General features: G+C 41.7%; 3 protein-coding genes across 4 annotated transcripts; 1 reads left to right on the top strand and 2 right to left on the bottom strand.

Moving 5' to 3' along the window:
• Positions 1-639: 639 nt before the first annotated feature.
• Positions 640-11,235, bottom strand: LOC118216588 (synaptogyrin-3-like). Its single transcript, XM_035397902.1, has 4 exons — positions 10,444-11,235; positions 5,442-5,676; positions 4,770-4,915; positions 640-3,943 (listed from the first exon to the last, which is right to left on the bottom strand). Exons 1-4 carry the CDS (start codon positions 10,543-10,545, stop codon positions 3,740-3,742), a joined length of 687 nt encoding a protein of 228 aa, XP_035253793.1. The 5' UTR covers positions 10,546-11,235; the 3' UTR covers positions 640-3,739.
• Positions 11,236-11,472: 237 nt separating this feature from the next.
• Positions 11,473-13,402, bottom strand: gfer (growth factor, augmenter of liver regeneration (ERV1 homolog, S. cerevisiae)). Its single transcript, XM_035397904.1, has 3 exons — positions 13,166-13,402; positions 12,585-12,799; positions 11,473-11,992 (listed from the first exon to the last, which is right to left on the bottom strand). Exons 1-3 carry the CDS (start codon positions 13,370-13,372, stop codon positions 11,830-11,832), a joined length of 585 nt encoding a protein of 194 aa, XP_035253795.1. The 5' UTR covers positions 13,373-13,402; the 3' UTR covers positions 11,473-11,829.
• Positions 13,150-18,739, top strand: drg2 (developmentally regulated GTP binding protein 2). 2 transcript variants are annotated; one of them, XM_035397894.1, is made up of 14 exons: positions 13,150-13,536; positions 13,918-14,006; positions 14,414-14,574; positions 14,667-14,756; positions 14,889-14,949; positions 15,147-15,237; positions 15,685-15,757; positions 15,958-16,048; positions 16,687-16,784; positions 17,023-17,099; positions 17,301-17,389; positions 17,771-17,829; positions 18,207-18,260; positions 18,393-18,739. In XM_035397894.1, exons 1-14 carry the CDS (start codon positions 13,451-13,453, stop codon positions 18,477-18,479), a joined length of 1,206 nt encoding a protein of 401 aa, XP_035253785.1. In that variant the 5' UTR covers positions 13,150-13,450; the 3' UTR covers positions 18,480-18,739. The 2 variants fall into 2 exon arrangements, with proteins under 2 accessions (XP_035253785.1, XP_035253786.1); XM_035397895.1 differs by lacking the exon at positions 13,150-13,536 and adding an exon at positions 13,621-13,715.
• Positions 18,740-19,003: the final 264 nt, after the last annotated feature.

Below are 19,003 nucleotides of genomic sequence, written 5' to 3'. Positions count from 1 at the left end.
GTGTCTAGTAGGGTGGAGGGGCACTGTCAACTAATTCTATTCTTGAAAAGCAGTTATGCTGAGGAGAAGTTTCCTGAGACTAATTCCTGCTCCAAGAACACATTATCACAGAGGAGACAGCGGCTACCATAATAATCACTTGAGGAACATTATGTTTGCTGTGGATTAGTGTGAATAATGAAGCTTTCCCTAATAGCTGCAGGAGCATTGGGAGGGAGAATTGGAGGGCTCCATTGAATGGGTTGTCGCAGGCACCGCAGGTAGCGGCAGCCCACAGCATCTCCCCATCTCCCTATACGAGTCCTTGCCTGTTCCAGTGTTCATCTTTCAGTCACAGCTGGCTTTGTGTTAGTTGCACATTATTTGCGGTTAGTCATAATTTTAGGTTCACATTTCAGTGTTGTTAATTGAATGAAAATCATTTTTCTCATCTGAATGATTAATTCGGGTCATAGTTAAGCTCTCTGATGATATCTTTCACCTTTTTCAAAGCAATTTGGAAACGCCATGCTTAGTGGCTGTTTTTTCCATATAATTACTGGAAGACATCGTTGCTGAAGGCAAATTAGCAATAACATAATAATGGAAGCATAGCTCAATGCATTAGTTACCTTGTAAACAGTTCCACACATGAACAAATTCATGCCTTACAAACAATTTTTATTTTTATTTTCATAACTTCAAAGACAATTGCAGTTCAAAGAATTGTGGTTTGACAAGAATTGATGGTTGCTATACCTTTCACAGAACAATGAACCTTTATGCCCAAGGGTACAATCAATGGAATTTTAAATGAAAAAATTAACCCATGCTGTAAAATTGGTCCAAAAAGTTCTCAACAAGAGTGCATTGTTAGTACAGGAAACACACAACCTTGGAAAGTTTAATAAATGTGGTCCAATAAGATAGACTGAGTTAAGATCAATATCACTTTGTGTACATTAGCCTATCTCACAGAGAATAGATACACAGGGGGTGTGCTACCACAGATTACACTAAATACTGTTAACATTCATTTTACATGCTCCCTCATCTACTCCTGGAACTATCATATGCAAAAACAAATATAAACTAATTATACAGAACACAATGTACACAGGAACTGGCAGGGACTCTTAGCTGACAGCCTGACTAGATGATATTCAGCAAATGAAGATACTTCAAAGACTAGAGGATATTTCATGAAGACTTTTTTGCTGGTCCACTACAAATTTCTTCAGAGGCAACCTTTTTGTTAATCAAGGTAGGTGGACTAGACAGCTTTTGTTATTTCATGCAGGACATCGCAGGAAAGTGCAGTTTTCCTGTTCAAAGGAAAATGCATCATTCCCAATGTACACAGGTAACAGCTGGCAGTAATTTCAGAGGTGTGAGGTAACTGTGCATTATAATGTGCTCACTGCACACTTATTTCTCTATAGAAACAGGAAAAGGCAAACCTGGATGTTTTGTACTGCATCCTATTTTACTCTACTGTAGGCTTTCTGTTAAATTATGCTGCTGCTGTTTTACACAGTTGTTTTACCATGTGATGTCAGAGTTAGATTTGTATTTGCTTATTTATGTGTTGAGGACCACATTGGAAAAGTTGTTTCAATATTGCTTTTGCGTGCTATTCTTCAGGCTAAAATATACATGCTATATTTTTCCAATTTATTTATTTAATCCCAAAATAATAGATTTAATCCAATCCAATTCTTTTCATTCTTTGTACCGAAGTCTGGCCTCTATCATTATGAGTAGTTGCCCGTAGGTGACAGGTGAGACATCACATTGTAGATATGGGGCTGTGCTACCTTCATTGTGATTGTAATTGAATCCAACCATTTTGGATGGTAATTAAGAATGGGTGGGTTGAAGAACATTTATCCAATGTTATTGGCTTACAGTGAGCAACAGTGCGTGCTTAGGGCGCGGATGCACCATGCACCTGTAGTTGGGCGGAAGCGTGCTTCTGCTGAGAGGGTCACGGACGATTTACTACAGGATGAATTTCCTTGCTTCAGTGATTTTTTAAAAATGAGAAGCGCTCAAGCTAACAGTGTGTGTTTTGCCTGTCTTCGTACATCCCCGGAGGTGACACGGACCTGAACATCGCACTTGTACAACATCGCGTACGGATGCCAACACAGCGCGAGCGAGCTGTACGATATGCTATAGCTAGCAACGGAGCTGCCGTCAACTTTGAGTGAGCCTTTTATGCGTTACTACAATGACAAATTTATCTGATGTTTAAGGTAAACATAGCCTACACCCGCACACTTTGTGTGTAGGCCTACTCATGAGACAGCTGGTGGCTTAACACGCTACAAGTTGAAATCTCGAATATTTCATATCAGGCAACCTTCCTAAACGACACCATTAATCGTAGCCCTGTGTTTCTCTCAGCCAGAGCTATAATATCGAATAATCAATTTTATATACCACGCTGTTAATTCCCATATACGTATATTAATACATGGACAATGACATGTGAAAACTATCGTAGCAGTATCGTCATGGTTCACATATAAAGAGACTACAGTGTCCTTTGGAATGGTAACTGACAGGGTGGAGGACTGTTTTAAAGAAGGGGAAAATTGTCACTGACACATACTTAACTTTGATGTCATTCTGTTAATCCTGTTTCATTTTCTTTATGGTTAATGAAAATAACTTAAAATACATACATAAAATTGCACATACTAAACATGGGAGCAGACTAATTTCATCTCACTATGTTTCATATTTGGTGGCCTATTTTGCTCAATGTCATTTTCTGCCACTCTTAGATTGTTCACAAGGAAAATACAAACAGTGGTTTGTTTATTTATGGCACCTATCAATATTATTTTGCATGACCTTTTCAAAATAAACATGTTCTTTTTATAAGTAGACAGTAAAGCCTTGTTTCCTATACACAGTAACACTTAATGCAGTCAAGGACATGGATTGTCAGTGGTCAAGTTTTCTTTCTTACTATAAGCTCAATGAATCCTGATGAAACCGAAGAATCTTTCTATTTTGTAAAATTTATATAGACCCTGAATGGAACCCACAGGTTGTTACTGTCAATCACAGGAATATGACAGATTCTTGACATTGCTTTGCTGAACAGAAAAGAAAGTTGAAATGGTGTGCATCTACTTGAAGCGAAATTAGGCCAGCAATAGTATGGAAGTACTGGTTGTTTCTAAGGGTACATGTACATTGGGTCAGGGTTGGGGTTGCTGAACAGTTATATGGAGAGGAGGGCAGGCTCCAGTTATCCATGGATATAGCCAGGACTACCAATCTACCTTATGTGACCTACCGTACCCTATCCTAACCCACCTAACCTACTCTATGCACCCTAACCTTCCTATCGACTCTACCCTACTTACAGTATCTACCCTAAGCCTGCTCTACCTACCCTTCCCTACCCACCTACCCTAACTCTACCCTATCTACTGTACCCTACCCATGTATCCAATACTATCTACCCTACCCACCTACTCTACCTATGTACCCTAACGCTAACCCTACCCTACCCTACCTACCTCTCTGAATAATGATGAAATTACAGCCGGCATATTGCTCCTACACAGACTTCCATAGAACAACTACCTACAGTATGAACACTGCTGCGCTGTTGCACTGTCTTGGTTGGCAGCTACGTATAGACAGGACTTCATTGGTCAACAATGAAAAGGCACTGTGCCACATGCAGTTTTTTGACACTCTTTGCAGCCCCCATCCCCCCCCCCCCCCCCCCCCAGCTCTAGTATGTGGGCTCAGGGTAGGCCTTGGGGCTGGTCTGAAGGGTCTGGGTGAAAGGCGGGCTCTGGTAGGTGTCGGAGGTCTCCTCCCCGGTGCTGGGCGGGTAGGGCTGGATGTTGGGCTTGCCGTCCAGGTGGTCGGTGGTGAAGAGGGCCATGTCCGTCCCCAGCAGGAGCTTCTGCGCGGCGGCTACGGTGAGGCCAGCCTACGGACAGGATTAACGGGGTTAGCGACCCGCGCGATCACACACACGCCGGGCGAAACGTGTCATCGGTGAAACTAAATGGGAAAATGTCCGTTTTAATGCAACAGTGATCTGCCAAACGCTGTGGATTCCTCCAGCTGACACAGCTGCCTGTATCAGGGCCATTTGTTCTCGCTAGTGGGCCAAGATTCAGATAGCGCTAGTCTTTAATCATGACTCAAAGATGAAAATATTAGCTTTTTTTGCTCTTTAATGTTCATTTTACCGAATCACTGAATTCTCCAAACTAAGGAAAGAAAAACACTTCCATGTAATTGTGGCTCAAAAAGGCAAATGTTTACCAAATTCTGGACATCCAAGACATTTAGGATGTCCATGCAGGGACAGCAGAATAAAGGGTGAGTCAGAGAGGATGTGTTCCATTGATTTTGGAAGAATCATTGCTCTGCAGAAATTTCCTGGAGGGATTTGCGCCTTTAAAACAGTGCTGACTTTGTCTTCAAAGAACATTGAAACCAGCGTGAGCTTTCTCACATGTATTCTGTGGAAGTTGCGTAACATGAACAGGTTATTTCAGGTACAGATTGGCTGCATCTGTCACCATGGAAACCAGCTGACAGTTCTACTTTTTCTATAATTAAAATGGGAACATAACACATTTCTTATACCAGGTTCTGAAAGTGTGTGTTTGTATAACTGTGTGTGTGTGTATGAGCATTAGCATGTATGTAAGTGTGTGTGTATGTGTGGGAGTATGTAAGTGGGTGTGTGTGTGTGTGTGTGTGTGTGTGTGTGTGTGTGCGCGCGCATTCGGAGCTGTGCTCACCCAGGTGATGATGGAGAAGAAGGAGAAGGCGATAGCAGCTCGTGCTGCGTCTGCTCCCTGGTTCAGGGGAAGCTCATTGGGGGAGGTTTTCTGCCACTGATTTGCCAGGAAGCAGAACCCCACAAACCACATGAACGTCCAGAAACCTGAGAAAACCACAAGGGCCTCAAGGTTCCTGATCTGCTACAGGTTCCAATTTCGCTTCTTGAAACTTTTCATTTAAACCCATCCGTTTGCCTGGCTTAGCAAACAAAAAAGTATCAACCTTTGTTACTCTGACACTATTCCTTTCTTTATGAAAATTAACTGTGTTTTCAATTCAGCACATTTAATCCCATAGCTAAACCAAAGTTATTTGTAAAATGATACCGTAACTCTTCAAACAGATGTTACATTTTTTCTTAAAGCACTTTCTATAATGGACTTTGCATGCCAACAAATCTGCATGATACCTTAATAAGGACGAATACTCTTTAGTATAGGCTTAGATTCTAAATTATAACAATAAATTCTACTATTATTATTACAGGTAGACTGTGTTCCGTGACCTTAATCATGTTTCTCCATCTGGCCCCAAATTAAGAAAGTTTGGCTGCCCCGGAAGCAAGAATCGTGCTTTAAAACCAGCTCTCTTCTCTGTAGTTCCTGAACATTTGCTAGGTGGTTGTTTACCTGAGAAGCCCAGCTCCACCAGAATGGCCTTCTTCCTGTCCTTCACGCTGCTGATCTGAGGGAACTGAATGTCAAGGACGGTGAAGAGTATGCAGGCCAGGAAGGCCACCACGCCCACGGTGATGCCGTAGTTGCAGGCGTCATAGTTCTTGTTGAAGATGCAGTGGAGCCTCTCGCTCCCGCTGTTGACGTAGCCCTCGTTGACGATGGAGCCGAACACCACCATGGAGAAGATCTGTAGGGCGAAGAAACGGGTCGTTAGCCGGCGAGCGCGTTCGTGTCTGCGCACTCCGCTCCAGACTCCAGCTGCCGTGGTGTACAGGGCTCACGTGGGGCGGAGCCAGGCAGAACTTCTTAAGCAGAATCCAGCCGCGGTTTACGGCTGGTTGCGGGTGCTATTGCGCAATATCGTGGGACCGCTCCCCTGTTACCATGGAGATCCTCTGTTCCCATGGCACCCAGATAAACGTGCACTGATGACACAAATGCTCAGTGGCAGAATAAGATCACTGTGGACTGGAAGGGCAAAGAGCCGCAGCCCCCGCCCACCCCCACCCCCCCCCCCCACCTAAAGATGTGTCCCAGAAACACTCCAGAGTCGCCCTTACACGTCAGGGCACGGGCGGCCCTGGAAGGGACACATCAGGGGCTTGAATCCCTGTGCAAAGACTCAGTTTAAACGCAAAGCTGCACTCTGCAAGCCTGTTTCTGTAACTCCAAGTGAAATTATGTGGGTCATGTCTTAGCCTTTAAGCTACTGAAGAGTTTTTGTTTCCTGATGTATAAAATTCCTGTTGTGGCAGAATATAGAGCCACTGTGCTGATAAGGTTCCTGTTGAGCTATAACAAAATCCTGCAAAGTTAACAAACGGATGTTTGCTATTCTTGCTCATATGCTTTCTCAGCGGTTGCTTTTATCCTCAGTACCTTACCTATATTAGTAACTTACCTGCATTAGTAACTTACCTGCCTTACCTATATTAGTAACTTACCTGCCTTACTTATACTAGTAACTTACCTGCATTAGCAACTTACCTGCCTTACCTTTATTAGTACCTTACCTGCATTAGTATCTTACCTGTCTTACCTATGAGTAAGTTACCTACATTAATATCTGTCTTACCTATATTAATAAGCTACCTGCCTTATCCTGCAATAGTATCTTACCTGTATTAGTAACTTACCTCCCTTCCCTATATTAGTAACTTACTTGCCTTACCTATATTAGTAACTTACCTGCCTTACCTTCATTAGTATCTTACTTGTCTTACCTACATTAGCATCTTACTTGTATTAATATATCACCTGCCTTGCCTGTATATTGGTATCAGTTTAAATAGCTGGTTATTTGCAGAGATGCTACTTAAGGAGCTTTTTGCAAGCATTCAATGGTCATTCCTCACTTGGGACCTGAACCTACAACCTACTGGTTACAAAGCCGGATCCCTTCGAATAATCCACAAACAAGCTCAATTCTTTGAAGTTCACAGTCTAATGATATTACCTGTAGGCATCCCCATATACAGTAGAGGCTAATTGCATTGGTCCATGCTGGTGTGCTCTCGGTGCAGATCGGTTCATCTGTATGGTCATCTTTTTGACTGCATTTATTAGAATAGAGAGATTTCAGTGCACGCCTGTGCAGCAGTGCTGTACTGCAGAGGGCTCAGACCACCGCTGGCCTGTTCTTAAAGTAGTCTCTGTAACGTGGTGTTGGGGCTGCGTGCGGACCTTACACAGGCCGTCTGTGATGATATATGATTATTTGTGGAGCTTAAACGGGCAAAGCCAGAGTTATGAGGCCTGTCAGCTCTTACCCCTGGTCTATCCTAACCTGTTTAAATCCCAGGTCATAGCACACATGTAGCAATTAAACAGGCCATCTTTTTAGTGAATAACACTCATCTGATCTCCTTTGATTCAAATCATAAAGGCTATGAGCTAAAAATAATAGTCCTTATGTGGGACAGATCCAATTACAGTGCTGAACTGAGAAGCAGTGTGTGTCTGTATGTGTGTGTGTGTGTTTTGTGTGTGTTTGCATGAGTGCGTTTGCGCATGTGAGAGAGGGTGTGGTTTTTGCCTGCTAGTCGTCTGTATTGCAACTCTATAAAATTAGATAAAGGAGGCTTTTGAAGGTGACCGTGGCTCTTTTGACAGCTTACCAATAAAAACGTTACTGTCATAAAGAAAAATTCAATATGTACAATAAAAAGACCCGCTGTACATTTATATTATGGAAGAGGATGAGGATAATCTAAAGCATCATTACAGACCGTAACTGAATCTACAGCTTCCAACACATTCTCAAGCCTTCATTACATTACAGGCATTTAGCAGACTTACACAACTTTTTTACATAGCACTTTACATTGTATCCATTTATACAGCTGGATATATACTGAAGCAATGCAGGTTAAGTACCTTGCTCAAGGGTACAACGGCAGTATCCTTACCCGGGAATCGAACCTGCGACCTTTCGGTTACAAGCCCCGTTCCTTACCCACTGTGCCACACTCCGTCCCTTCGTGGATTCTGTAGTGAACCTGTGCTGCCAAGTACATGTGAGCGCTGGCAGCAGTCCTTGTGATACAGAGACCCAGGTACCACGAGCGCACCCCTGTTCAGTCTAGCAGACTGAGACGCAGCCACGGGCCCCCAAAACGCCACGCTCGCCGCTAGAGACAGCTTTTCCCTGCCGTCTCCCTGACGACCGCACGCATCACCGCGCGCACGCGTGCGAGCGAGCAGGAGCACGATGCCACCACACAGCAGACAGTAGCGGCTAAAGCGCTAGCCGCCAGGGCTGTGTCTTCACAGGCTTGTTACCTCAGTGACTCATGTAAATCAGAGCAGGGCCCTTTAGCTTAGCCTCCCCAGTAGAACTCCCAGCTGTACAGCACAGGGTACACACTGTACCAGGCTTCAGTGCTAGCTGCAGCGACTGAGTGCACCTGCTGAGCAATGGAGAGTGCTGGTGGCATTGGGTCTGAATCCCCAAGGGGAACTCCACTCCACCTGTTGTCTTGAACATTTCAAGCAAGTCACCCATGCAGTGATGCATCGTGGGATAGCCTGTGTTCACTGCACAGGGCCTATTAAATTAAACAGCACTCGCCCACTCCAATGAACACTTTTTTTGTTGGCGGACAGATAAAGGCAGTCCCTTTCAATACACCCCCACCCCACACCCTCCCGCCTACAAGGGAAAATGGTAGAGGTGTGAATGTCAGTGCAGATGGCAAGAAATCATGGGAGTTATACAGAAGGGTAATATTTGGATATATCTGAAGACCTGGATGATATGTTAAGTATAACACAACACACAAAGGAAAGGCATTGCAGTAATGACACTGCTTTAGTTCCACCCATTACAATGGTAACAAAACCTGTACTTTATGGGTTCTCTACCCATCTGCAAAAGATACAGGTAGCAAAGAGGCAGACCACCATAGGCACTGTCTGTTAAGCATCTTAATTTAATTAAAAAAAAAAAAAAAATTAATCTAAAGACGCCTGAGTAGCACAAATTTACAGCTCTCTTCCACAAAGAGGAAGTGTCCAAATGATGTGCTCTCACATCCCTGTAAGAATTTATGGTATACCACCAGCAGAGCTGTTAAGCCAATGAGACATGAGTACAGCAGTTCTACTTCCTGTCAGCAACAACACTGTTCCTGCAGCCTTTCATTCATTGGAGTGCATTGTATGCTGTCAAATCTGGTTGGTTAATATCATGGCAGTGTAGGGGATGTAATGTACATTAATGACCTTATAGGGAACATAATGTCCATTAATGAGAGTAGAGAAAACAATGTATATGAATGACATATAGAGGGAACATAATAGACATTAATTAAAGTATACGGAACATAATATTCAATATTGGATTTTTATTCCTGTTTTTGTTCCCCAGTTTGGAAAGCCAAGTTATACAAGTCTCACTGCTGCAAAATTCTCAGATCCTCACAATTCCCGAAGCAGAACAGTTCTGTCAGCTGAATCGGGCAGACCACAGGTTCCCAGGTGAGCAGAAGACTTACAGCTGAACAATGAGACGGGTAATACCCAGTCAACTGAAATCCTTCCTCCCAGAGCAACGTTATGGGCAAACAGCTACCCAATCACGCTAGTGGGGTGCATTACATTATTACGGCTGTTCGAAATATTAATTTAGCAGCGGAGACACAATATATGTTTGTTCCTTTATGGTACAAGGTGCTTCCTTATATGACATAAATGACTAAAAATACATACGTTGGCAAATGTCAGTGAGAAAAATTTAATTATAACGTGATTTCATTGGTATTATTTTATGTATTCTCATTATTGTGTAGTTATGAACATAAACTGCTCGAAATTTAGGAATACCCAAAAAAATATATTTAGATATTTGCAAGCGAGAATTCCGAACCTGTGGCGTACTGACCGAAATCTTTTCCGTGCGTTGAAAAGCGCATGCAATGACGTCCTTACGAGTCCAGAATTATGAAGTGCAATTATAGGCCCACAGAAAACAAACGTCTAAATTGTGAACAGTGTAGTAGCTGATAACACGTGATCTATATGTTCATTCGTTTCCACTATGAGAAAAATAAATAAATATTAAAGCACAGCCTTCTTTACGCGCTAGCACATACCGAAGAGCGACCAAAATTTAATGTAATGACCAACAATTGAAAAAAACCTACAGCAATATTGTTGTGCCTTGATATTTTATCTGATTTCGCCGCTAAACGCATAATGAAAGCGGTCAGCCAGCTGGAACGCATACATTCATGCATGTTACCGAATAATACGAACGACAGTCCTGTAAATATGTAATAAAGGATTATACGCAGAACAATCGTCAAATTTACTTTATAAAAAATAGTCTTATCATCAAAACGGTCCTTGTATTGCGGTGTTTCACTGAGTTAAAATGCGATCTTTTAACAAAAACGTGAATGTACATTTTAGGTAAACATCTGCAACATAATTGAGGAAATAAATCACATCTTACCCATGAAAGTATCCTTAGGATCGTCTGCGGCCGTTTAATGAAGGCGAGCGGATCGAATTCACCTCCAGCTCTCCCAGCGCCAAAGGACCCGACACCTTCCATCTTTATTCTGCACCCGAGCCAACTGCTGCTACAAAGGCTCCAGGCTCTGCCTCGCTGAAGATAGGTAAGGACGTGCAGTGCACACACCCAGCAGCGTGCACAATCCAGACGGGTCCGCGCACTGGGTTTGAGTCCCTGTACAGCACCGGCTTTGGTGTCACAGCTGCGAAACTGTCATCATAGCGCTGCGAAAGTATAAATCCGAATACGCTGGCACTGGTTCAGGTTATGCCCTCGCATATCTAAGACATTTCACCTATAGATATTACCATAAAAGCGCGGAGTGACGAGCGATACGGCTAGATATTCACGAGCATCAAGGCTAGTCTACACCAATCCGCTTTTTTCGTCATATGGAGGCGCTAATGTAATCACCAGTCTCATCAACCCATCCAATAGAAATGATGCTCAGTGGTTCTGTACAAAGCTCGCTCGAAACCGGTGTATGTGAACATACAGTTCATAGAAAGGACTTTATTCTGATCATGCTGCCCTAGAAAAAGTCAGATGACTGCTTTGCCCATGAATAAGTCTAATCAATTCTGTAGTGTATTTCTGTATCTGATCTCATTTTCCCTCAAATGATGCCATTTTCATCCGGTGCAGATTTTCCTGCACAACGACTATGCTCATGTTAAGGGTAGTGACAGTATTGTAAATGTATCTCCTGATCAGACTACCACGTAATTTGACGATATTCAGGGTGTACGCAAAATCAACGGCTTTCAGCGTCTGACCACTAGTATCAAAAACTTGCAAGCTGTTGATACTTCAGTAAGTAAATTAATGTATTAGTTGTTTGCTTTTAATTTATAAATTAAGACACATTTTTAAAATTATTATTTACTTGTATAGTAGCCCACTCTACATGATGAACTTACATGGCTCAAATAAATATGAATGTATATGACTGTAAAAGTCCAACAATCAAGAAAATAATGTTTTTAATAGTCTTTCATTTATACATTTCAACACATCCTTGGACATATTACCCTGCATACATTAACAAGAAATGAAAACAACAAAGAGCAACCAATAGATTCATTAAAACACAAGCAATAAATATCTTGGATTGTAAAAAAGAAATAAAATAATCATGTATTTTTTAGAAATAATTTTCTGTGGCGTTTGGGCCATTTCTGATGTAAAGCATACAGAGTAAGCAGTAAACAATGATCTAGAAATGATTACGTCAAATTAGAGAGTTTATTGTAACAACGCAGTTTGGAGAGGGAAGGATCCTCCACCATGAACACCCTGTTCCGTTGTCAGGGTGTGCTACAGTCAGTCGCATGATCCGTCTTTCCAGCCGTCCCTCCATCTCTCGTCCACTCTGGAACAGTCAAACTCAGGCTTTCCCAGGCGCACGTTGACGCCGTTGTGGAGCCGACACATCCACTGGGACAGACTGTGCCGGCTGCCTGTGTCCGGCTGATTGGTCTTCAGCCTACAGTAACAGGTAGAACAGAAATAAATGAGGGGATGTGAGGGGCGGATTACAGAACAATCATTTCAACAAACACTCTTGTACTGAAGTAAAAAGAGCAGTTCCAGGTTTCACTCAGCACAATTATCCAGCTAACTCAGTAATCCTACTTCCTGAAATACCGCCCCAGGACCAGGACCATGTCCAAAACAGCTTACTTGTATACAACTTGAATACTCAATAGTAGGCAAGTAACAGCCCAGGGTTGGGGAGCCCTTCCCAACATAAACAGCAGAAAAGTTGAGCTTTGTGAAACTCAAAATCAAGCTATCATTTGACTGATTTCATCAGCCATTATTTGACTAATTTTAACCAACAATGTTTTTCTTTTTGCGGTGGATTGCAGCCACTGTTGGGTCAATAGTCATTGCCTGACAGCTCATTATAGTTCCAGTCAGCATAGTTTTTGAAATCGTATTCCCCCATCTGCTCAACACTAGCGATGCACAGTTATGCATGTACAAAAGCAAGCACCATTTATTAAACTTAGGTTGCTTTGGGCAATTTAGTTGTTAAGGGTAAGACATGAAATATAAAAATGTATGTTTCTGACCTTGATCTTAGATCTTCTGCGCACTCGTCACACGGGAAAAACTTAGAGAAGAGGTTGATAAACTGCTTCATTTCGCTCTGCTGGCTCTCCGTGGGTCTGTCGGGGTAATACGCTGCCATGGTATGAAGAAAGGACCATGTACTCTTCCCCAGCTCCTCCCTATCCAGAGGACACTCTAGTCGTTTCTCCCCTTCCACTCTTTCACTCACGCTTCCCTGCTCAAGAACAGCAGCATTTAGTTAACAGCAGTCAGTTAGCACATGCACGTCGTTAATTCAGGAACAGAACAGACCCAGGTAGCGAGCGGCAGGCTTGTTTACTTGCAGTTAACCTGAGTCATGATTGCATAGCGAGGAGACAGTTAACGACTATTAGCTAATCGAAATAATAAGTGGCGATATTGTAACTGTGTATTTTAAGGAATCTATCATTTGTACCTACCCCAGTAGGAGTAATAATATGATTTCTACATAAATTAGCGAGCTAATTTTTAGATCTAGCGAGCTACATAGTGCTACAGCTAATTTGGAAATAAACTTGGTTGTCGTTAATTTAGTTTGCCGGTTGCTCACTTTCATTACCTGTGCAGCTGTCTCTTTCTTCTGAATCTTCATCCATGACTTAAAATCTGTACACGCTCTGCATGGTTTCTTTTTCTGTTCTCCGGATTTTCCTTGGTCACTGTCAGCAGTTCCGCTTGTGCTATCCGCAAGTTTAAAAGGGAAACCTTCAAGCCCAGTTGATTGAGGAGAAGGTCTTGATGCCCTGTTATCACCGGGCGCAGCCATGTTTATTCTTGCATTCTGGGATTGCCTGAATCTGCAGTCGGTCACTAAATTGCATCTTTCCAAATACGTAGCTGAAGGATGCCATCAAGAGTAATCTGTATAAATGTTTGGTTCAATATATTTTTGAACGTGTGCTTGCATTGTGCATTGAGCGTTTCTCCAACGTACATATACCCAAGCCAAATAAAGCCAGTAGCAGTAAAAATGTCACAATTGACCTGAGCTGGAACGAAGTTGTTCAGAAACATATTGTGGTTTCTACTCGGAAACATTTATGTATAGTACACATTAGTTCCGGAGGAAAACGTCATGCCGTACATGCTGCTGAGTTCAATCGTAGAGAGTAATTATTTGCTTTATTACCAGACAGCACACTTTTCACTTAATATAATCGTAATAAATAATAGAATCAGTACTTTATATTTGAATTAAAAAATATGCTCTGTTAAGATTATTTGTAGATAGTTAATATGGAGCCAGTTTAGCTAACTAGCAAGACACGTTTCATTTCATCCATCTGATGCATATTTTTTCTCCACTTGCAGTTTAATAGTTTACTATATTTGGAAAATGGGGATCCTCGAAAAGATATCGGAAATCGAGAGAGAAATCTCGCGCACCCAGAAAAACAAAGGTAGGAAAAGTTACTTTTACTTTGTTTCCCTTGAATAAGCTAAGCTAAATAATTAGCTTTCTATCATGCAGCTGTATTTTGTGTTTTGGACCGGTGGTAGCTATGAGTTAACTTGGATTTCTACCTCACAATTCAAATGGCCTGCCATTTGGTGCTGACTACAGTTGTTTCTTAAGAGTTCCAGGTATGTTTGCTGTCCCACCAACTTGTAGGTGAAAATGGCTTTGATTAGTTTGTCTGTAGCCAAAACTGGATGTTTTTCACACATTCTTTAAACTCGTCAGTTGGCTGAATAACAGGATAGACATGCATGAACTAGACAGCTACATATTTAGAAAGACAATATTTGGTCTTAGTGTTGTCTCATTTAATTGTGATTTTGTGATTTGTAAAAACTTTACTTGCAGCAACTGAGTACCATCTTGGTTTGCTGAAGGCTAAACTAGCCAAGTACAGAGCTCAGCTGTTGGAACCCTCCAAATCAGCTGGGGCCAAAGGGGAGGGCTTTGATGTGATGAAATCTGGGGATGCTCGGGTGGCTCTGATTGGTTTCCCCTCTGTGGGTAAGGTAAGTGCTTGTCCCCCTGACTTGGATGCTTGTGTGATCTTGTGCATACTTATTTGTCTATTTGGTAGTTTAATTTTCTGTCTCCTTTCTAGTCAACATTTCTCAGTTTGATGACTTCTACGGAGAGCGAGGCAGCCTCTTATGAATTCACAACACTGACATGCATCCCTGGAGTTATCGAGGTATGTATACATATTTATGCGTCCATGTATGTTGTTGTGTGTGTGTATATGCTTGCTTATTTTAGGGATTGACAGGTTTTGTTTAAATGTAATCTTACGAGCTGTATTATCTGTTGTGTCCATTTTCTCCAGTATAAAGGGGCCAATATTCAGCTTTTGGATTTACCTGGAATCATTGAGGGTGCTGCCCAAGGTGTGTCTCTAATTAATTAATCTTTAAGTAATGTGGACAGCCCTGGTATATTTGGTGAGGCAGTATTACCACCTAGCTAGCTGCCGTACACAATGACATCTTTCAAGGTTAGGACTCAGACAGCGGAAGTACAATTTTATTAGTTTAATTCCTGCTTTTGTAGTGCCTTTGAAAAACGTTTGCGGCTTGTTTTATAGGAAAGGGCAGAGGAAGACAGGTAATCGCCGTTGCCAGGACGGCGGATGTCGTCATCATGATGCTGGATGCTACGAAGGGTGATGTTCAGCGGTTGGTGTCAATGGAGTTCTATGTTATATGTTTGGCTCTCCATTTAAAATAATTTATTATGGTACTGTTATATTGTTTATTATACCAGGGGTGGCCACCCTGGTGCTGGAGCTGCAAGGTTATACTTTGTTCTGTTTTAAGCAGCCACTTTTAACCCAATGGACACCTTATGATCCACCAGTTCCCGAATGTGCATTATATTAGAGGTTTTTGAATGATAGCTTGTGGCCAGTGCAACTAAGTTAAGAATTGGCATGTGTTTGCAATTTTTTCCTGAATTTGACAGAATAATTAGAAATCCTTTTAGAAATGACATCAGAACTGCAATGCCTGTATGTCAGCAATAAAACTCTGAGCGTATTTTGTTTGATTTTTGGTTTTGTTTAGGGCAACAAACGGTGACAAATGAGGTTACAAAACTTGAATTTGTATGTGTTTGTTCTTAAGGGAGCTCTTGGAAAAAGAACTGGAATCCGTCGGAATCAGACTTAATAGGTCGAAACCAAACATTTATTTCAAGGTAGAGTTTTATTTATGTTTATATCTGAGAGATGGAGAGCACTCTCTGGAGTTGAAAATAACATTTTTATTTTAATTAAATGGCACTAAATAAACAGTGAATCAGATGTTGTTGTTTTAGTTTAATTTCTGATGTAGTTTACAGTCAAAATTCCAACCTTAATGAAAACTGTTTTTCTCCAATGATATTTTGTCTTTCAGCCTAAGAAAGGAGGAGGACTATCCTACAATTCAACTGTCCCTCTCACTATGTGTTCTGAGAAACTAGTACAGCTCATTCTTCACGAATACAGTATCCTTAATGTCATATTTGATTGTCATGAGCAGCTCTCTTAGGAGAGCGATGACTTTAGCCGTGCTGGCTGAAAACAAGGTGTCTTCAATCTAACCACAGCTGGCTTTGTTCTGAACTTTTGAGTCACAAATTCATGTTAAAGCAGAAGTATTTGGACTCTTTCGCTCGTTCCTTTCCCTCACCGTGTTGAGTGCTGTGTGCTTGTGGAGTTCATCTTGCTTTTTCCGGGGGAGGTTTATGCAGTGAAATAGAATGTAACCGTCAAATTTTGGCAAATGGTCAATGCGACTACCTGATTTTATTTGAATGCCAAGCTCAAGAAATCAGAGACGCACCCAAGTTGAACGGAATGCTGACTGACAGTGTGTATAAGAAAGTCACTCATTCCTCAGATCTGAGAAAAGGCAGGAGTATTTTATTATAAATATGAATTGCTAACCCAGTAGAATAATGAAGATAATGTGATTAATATCCAAAGCTTAAATAATATAATGAATAATGAATCTGATTCATTTTTTTCCCCACACAGAAAATTGTTTTGCACTTGAATTCTGAATTTTGAATGTAAAGCAGAGCTCCTGAATGGCTTTGTGTCCAGTATCAGATGTTTATTTAACTTTAACAATTTTCTCAAGAAATCTTCAATGCTGAGGTTTTGTTCAGGGAAGACAGCACACCGGATGAATTCATCGATGTCATTGTGGGGAACAGAGTCTACATGCCTTGCTTATATGTAAGTATGTGTGCACATCTAACACATCTACACAGTGCTCATCCTAATTATGGTCTTTTGAGGACTTAATTACATGATTGAAAATGCAAATTTTGAATGGAAAACCTTCACTTAAGCTTTGAGTCACTGAATGTTCTCTCTCTCTCTCACACACACACACACACACACACACACAGATAAGTGCATAGCTGTTTTTGTGTTTGTGTGTATACACGTATACATCATATTTTGCCTGCAGGTGTACAACAAAGTCGATCAGATCTCCATGGAGGATGTTGACCGGTTGGCTCGGAGACCTCACAGTGTGGTCATCAGGTGATGAAAGTGTGTCCATGTGTGTCCTGTTAAGTAGGTCTGAATGAGGCATGTGTGTATGAGTGTGTCCTGTTAAAGCAAGTCGGGGTGAGGTATGTGTCTGTGTGTCCCGTTAAACCAGGTCGTTATGAGGTGTGTGTGTCCTGTTAAAGAAGGTTTGGATGAGGCACTGCAGTATTGACTAAAACCCTTTTCTTGCAGCTGTGGGATGAAACTAAACCTGGACTACCTTCTGGAGATGCTGTGGGAGTACCTGGCCCTCATCTGCCTTTACACTAAGAAGCGAGGAGGTATCCAAATTCCTCATTATCCTTCATCCATCTGTTTCCTGTGGCTTTAGCTCCACACTCTGGTTATCTGTATGCGTTGTGTTGTAATGAAGTGAGTTGATGTCTAGAGTGTTTCAGTCCTCTGGATGTTCGATCATAACCCTGTGTGCTATAGATAATTACCCTGTGGTATATAGATCATAGCTCTTTATGTTATAGATCATAACCCTGTGGTTTATAGCTCATAACTCTATGTGTTATAGATCATTACCGTGTGGTTGTTAGATCGTAACCCTTTTTGTTATCGATCATAACCCTATGGTTGTTTGTTCATAACCCTGCGTGTTTTATAGATTTGGCCGGTGTGAATATTGATGTCTCTTTCTGTGCTGTTGCTTTCAGAGCGGCCGGATTTTAACGACGCGATCATCATGAGGAGAGGAGCGTCTGTAGAACACGTGGTGCGTCCGGGAGCTTGCTCAGGGGTTATGGGATTGCACGTAATGTTAGCGTCAATATACTGCCTGCAGACAGAAACGGTTTGCCATATTTATACTGGCTGTAAAGGAGGGATAAAATTTATATCCAGTTCTATCACATTAGTCCTGTTTTAAACAGCCATTGTTTCACTTTAAAATTTGATTATGGCAAATGAACAAGGACAGTGTCATTGATGTGAAGTACCACTCTTACGCTAATAGCCCCCCCTTGTGGAGAATCTTCAAGCTGCTCAATGTGATTGAGTTAGGGAGTTAGTAAGTTAGTTAAGTTACAAGCCAGGTCCATGAGGTGCTTTGCATCTAAAAAGATGTAATTTTTTTTTCTTTTGTTCCTTAAGTGTCATCGAATTCACAGAACATTAGCAAGTCAGTTCAAGTACGCGCTGGTCTGGGTGAGTAGCCTTGTTCAGTGGTGTATGAGTCTATGTACATGTCTGGCTGAGTGGTTTTGTGGTGGTTGACTGAATGTTTGGCAGCTCTGTGTTAGTTTTCTTTAAATAAATTTCTTTAAATATGTTTTTTAGGGAACAAGTACCAAGTACAGTCCTCAGAGGGTCGGACTCACCCATATCATGGAGCATGAGGATGTCATCCAGGTTGTGAAGAAATAAGAGTGTGTGATTGGTGCAAAGGTCAGGCCAAGTGCCTGCGATGTGTGCATGGGAGGACTGCACAGAAAAAGCATCCATTTCTTACAAAAAAAAAGTCTGATTCTTATTTTCTGGGTGCCAGAAAAAAATGACTTTGGAAAGAAAATAACCATTTCATGCCAGAGGTTCTGAAATCCGCATATTTTATTCACCGCAGCATTGCATGAAATTCATTTAAAGTGAAAAATATAAATAAAATAAAAAAAAACTTTAAAAAATTGGTCTTGCACAACGTGTTTCCTTTCCACAATTGTTTATCCAGACAGAATTTCTGCATTTCTGCAGGTGTGTTTGCACCCAACAGGTACGACCGTCTTCAAATTCAAAACTGAGATCGAAGCTGCAGACCTTTAACCATATTACCCTGGGTGGTTCAGAGGTGACTCCAGCCTGTGCTTGCAGGTGTGGTAATTAGCTTTTTATGGATGCAGTGCTCTTTGTCTAGAGATACTTACTTTTATACTGTGACATGGTGGCTCGGAGCA

Source organism: Anguilla anguilla, chromosome 17 (genome assembly GCF_013347855.1).
Source record: "Anguilla anguilla isolate fAngAng1 chromosome 17, fAngAng1.pri, whole genome shotgun sequence".
In the NCBI taxonomy this organism is placed as follows: Eukaryota; Metazoa; Chordata; class Actinopteri; order Anguilliformes; family Anguillidae; genus Anguilla; species Anguilla anguilla.
This window is presented reverse-complemented; position numbering and strand designations above follow the sequence as displayed.

Excerpts from the sequence above, each read along its gene's own strand:
- LOC118216588 (XM_035397902.1), bottom strand. The coding sequence starts at position 10,545 with ATGGAAGGTGTCGGGTCCTTTGGCGCTGGGAGAGCTGGAGGTGAATTC. Across the intron at positions 5,677-10,443 it reads TCCTAAGGATACTTTCATGG|ATCTTCTCCATGGTGGTGTT; the intron begins GTAAGATGTGAT and ends TTCGCCCTACAG. Across the intron at positions 3,944-4,769 it reads TCTTCTCCATCATCACCTGG|GCTGGCCTCACCGTAGCCGC; the intron begins GTGAGCACAGCT and ends TCCTGTCCGTAG.
- gfer (XM_035397904.1), bottom strand. The coding sequence starts at position 13,372 with ATGGCTGCGCCCGGTGATAACAGGGCATCAAGACCTTCTCCTCAATCA. Across the intron at positions 12,800-13,165 it reads AGAAAGAGACAGCTGCACAG|GGAAGCGTGAGTGAAAGAGT; the intron begins GTAATGAAAGTG and ends GTTCTTGAGCAG. Across the intron at positions 11,993-12,584 it reads GCAGAAGATCTAAGATCAAG|GCTGAAGACCAATCAGCCGG; the intron begins GTCAGAAACATA and ends CTGTTACTGTAG.
- drg2 (XM_035397894.1), top strand. The coding sequence starts at position 13,451 with ATGCCATCAAGAGTAATCTGTATAAATGTTTGGTTCAATATATTTTTG. Across the intron at positions 17,100-17,300 it reads CCTCACAGTGTGGTCATCAG|CTGTGGGATGAAACTAAACC; the intron begins GTGATGAAAGTG and ends CTTTTCTTGCAG. Across the intron at positions 18,261-18,392 it reads TCAAGTACGCGCTGGTCTGG|GGAACAAGTACCAAGTACAG; the intron begins GTGAGTAGCCTT and ends TATGTTTTTTAG.